The following is a 3291-nucleotide window of genomic DNA, read 5'->3' on the forward strand; positions in this document are numbered from 1 at the left end:
ATTTGGATAGCTTTAGAAATTTTGATAATATGGTGGTGGGTATGGAAAACGTTAAAAATTATATGAGTGTTATCAGGAACGGATCCAGAAATTAGAGTTAGGAGCGGCTCACCTTAATATAATGAATTATATATAATAATAATAATAATAATAATAATAATAATGATAATAATAAATCATTTATACTATATCATTCAATAAAGTTGTGTCCTACGAGATTTTGAAACATAAAATTCATCTATATAATAAAATCTACATTTATAATCTGGTTCAATATAGACTGTCAAGCAATCTTCAAGAAAATCATTTTCCATTTTATTGCGAAGTGACGTCTTCACATGCTTCATTGCTGAAAAGGCTCGCTCAGTAGTGGCGGTAGAAACAGGTAACGTCAACACAAGATGAATCAATCTGGTCAACATAACATAAATCTTTGATCGCCCACTCTCAGTCAATTGCTGACACAACTCAATAAGTGTAGAAACCTTCAAATTCTTCATCACGTCAAGTTTATAATGAACCAATTCATACTCCAAAGTAACAATGTCTTACTCTGTGAAATCTTCAGGATAAAATTTTATTGCAAGCTTGCAAATATCATCACTGTTAAATGAGTCAAATAAAATTTTCAGATCTAAAAGTTGTACTTAGAGAAAGAAGTTTCACTGATGACTCATTGAACCGAGTATTTAACTCAGTCAAGATGAAATCTATTGCTGCATTAAAAACATCAAATGTTGGGATTGGTGCGTTTGCTAGAGGGGGGAATAGCAATTTTTGCTCTTGCCTACAAAATCGTTAGCGGAAGCACAAAAACAAAAGCAAGATAAAAGAAACTAACGCTAACCCGTTCGATTTACTTGGTATCTACCTCTACGAGGTGACTAGTCCAAGGATCCACACACAGCACGCGACCTTTCCACTATGAAACTTCTCCTTCTCAAAGCACTCTTTAAAGGCGGAGAAACCTTTACAAACAATATCTCTTCCTCTTACAGAAATGAATAGTGAAGTTTGGAGAAAGAATATGAAAGACAACACTTGAAGATCTTACAGAGATGATAGAATCAAAATCACACCTTCTCCAAGCTTTAATCTATCATTTTATATTTTCACGATACCAACCGACTACCCCAAGGGCCATTCGACTGGTGGGCTTCAAAGGCTACTTTAGATTGCGTTTATTGCTCCAGCTGTCAGTCCAACGTTCGAATATTAGTCGACTGATGGCTCCATCAGTCAACTGATGGCTCCATCAGTCGACTGATCAATCAGTCGACTGGTCAACTGGTCAGTCGACTGGTCAGTCGACTGACTAATCAGTCGACTGTCCAGTGATCAGTCAGTCGACTGATTAGTCAGTTGGTCAGTGTCTTTCACTTGACCAATCTTGCTGTGAGCTTCTGGATCAAGTCATCAGTTAACTGATGGCAGTGTCAGTCGACTGGTGAAGCTGAAAATCCCCTTTCAGTTTCCTTCTTTATCCCTTAGCCTTGACGCAAGCCTTCAAACTTCTTCCACAAATCTCGTGCCCATCCTTGCACTTGCTTGAGACGTTTCTCTCAGCTTTATCGTGCTAAGTCTCCCTTTGCCAAGAGACCGCGCCTCCGGGACTTCACCTTTGCCAAGAGGCCGCGCCTCCAGGACTTTATCATTTGCCAAGAGGTCGCACCCAAGTTGCAACTTACTTTGAGGATAAGTAAGAAGCAAAAAAAACAAGCTTTAGTGAGACTCAAAGTTCATATTCCTTGTGACAAACACAATGAGAAGGGGAAGAAAATAGAGGATTCTACTTTCTTTTTTGTTTGTTTATAAAGAAGAAAAAAGTGCGCGTTCTTCCATGCAAAGATTAACGTGTGAAGCAAACCACAACTAGATCCACATAAATCGTCTTAAAGTTAATAGCAATGGAATCAATCGAGGCGATCGAGTGCATGAGATGAAAAAGAGAGAAAGGATATTAAGTTTAAGCAGAGCGAAGAACGAGCGTTGATTATCAGTTAAGGGCTCTACGATCGATCAGTAAGGCGGCGGAAGCGGCATGCGGCCGGCGGGAGCCCAGATGATGTCCGGCGACAGATGCCCACCGTACACCGACTCTGCCGTGGTGGTTACGGCCTGCAAGTGGCGGCGCCGGTGACGGTGTTCCTGCTGTTGACCACTATGCTCCTGCTCGTTCCCTTCGCCTGCGTCTCCTCCTTCGCCGCCTCCCGAAACTGAGAGCGACATGTCCTCCTCCATTGGCAGCCGGTGGAATGTAGGGTCGGAGAAGGCTGCAGCCACCACCACTACTGTCCCCGCCGCCATCAGCGGACCCGCAACGGTCCCGCCCACAACCTGTCCCTGCGGCCCGGCCAGAGAGATAGACACCTCTCCTCCGCCGCCGCAGCTGAGTTTGGCGACCACGGCATCGGCGGCCAGCGGCGGGAGGAAAGTGGCGGACAGAGATAGGATCTCGAACCTGCCGTGGAAGCATATGGAGGCGGCGACCGCGGGCGGCGGCTGGCGAAGCGCGACGTTGGTGACGACACCGGTGCCGGAGAGGACACAAAGGCCGAGGCCTCGTCTACGCGCGAACAGCCCTAGCGAACTGACGACGTCGTGCCCGGCGGGGATCTCGAGCACGTGAGGGCGCATGGCAGCGGCCTGCGGCTCTGCCTCGCGGGTGATGACGACGGGCGGCTTCGGCTTATTCTTGGAGCCGGGAGGCCGGCCGCGGCGGCGCTTGGCGACCTCGATGGAGGCGCCATCGCCTCCAGCTGACGAGGGATCCCCGGGTTTCTCGCCAGCGGGGGGCGGACCCTTGAGGTTTTGAGGGCTGTGGACTTCTTGGAAGTGGTGGAAGGGGACAAGAGCTGCGTGTTGGTCAGTATCATCGCCGTCGCCGAGGTCGAGCTTGCTCTTCATGGCGGGAGCAACGGAGTTGTGAGAGTAGATGTGTGTCCGTGAGGGTTACAGTAGGAGAGGAAGAGGAAGAGGAAGAAGAAGAGGCGGAGAAAGAAGAGATGGTTGGCAGTATTTAAGTGGAGGAATGGAAACGAGACACAGGATTATTATTATTATTATTATTATTATTATGTTTCTCTTCGTTTTGTGTTTTGTATTATTATTATGTTTCTCTTCGTTTTGTGTTTTGTATTATTATTATTATTATTATGTTTCTCTTCGTTTTGTGTTTTGTATTATTATTATTATTATTATTATTATTATTATTTCTATGACGGGAATATAAAACTAGGTTGAAAATTGGCATGCACTACAGCGAGATGTTGCTGCGACAGTAGGACTCCT

At 45.5% G+C, this 3291-nt stretch overlaps 1 protein-coding gene across 1 annotated transcript; it reads right to left on the bottom strand.

Moving 5' to 3' along the window:
• Positions 1–2019: 2019 nt before the first annotated feature.
• On the bottom strand, positions 2020–2907 carry LOC141831217 (AT-hook motif nuclear-localized protein 28-like). Its single transcript, XM_074718630.1, has one exon. The coding sequence runs from the start codon at positions 2905–2907 to the stop codon at positions 2020–2022; it is 888 nt and encodes a 295-aa protein (XP_074574731.1).
• Between the last annotated feature and the right edge of the window lie 384 nt (positions 2908–3291).

Source organism: Curcuma longa, chromosome 6, assembly GCF_044706935.1.
Source record: "Curcuma longa cultivar G26 ecotype Majalengka, Jawa Barat chromosome 6, ITB_CL_G26_1.1, whole genome shotgun sequence".
Lineage (NCBI taxonomy): Eukaryota > Viridiplantae > Streptophyta > Magnoliopsida > Zingiberales > Zingiberaceae > Curcuma > Curcuma longa.

Excerpts from the sequence above, each read along its gene's own strand:
- LOC141831217 (XM_074718630.1), bottom strand. The coding sequence starts at position 2,907 with ATGAAGAGCAAGCTCGACCTCGGCGACGGCGATGATACTGACCAACAC.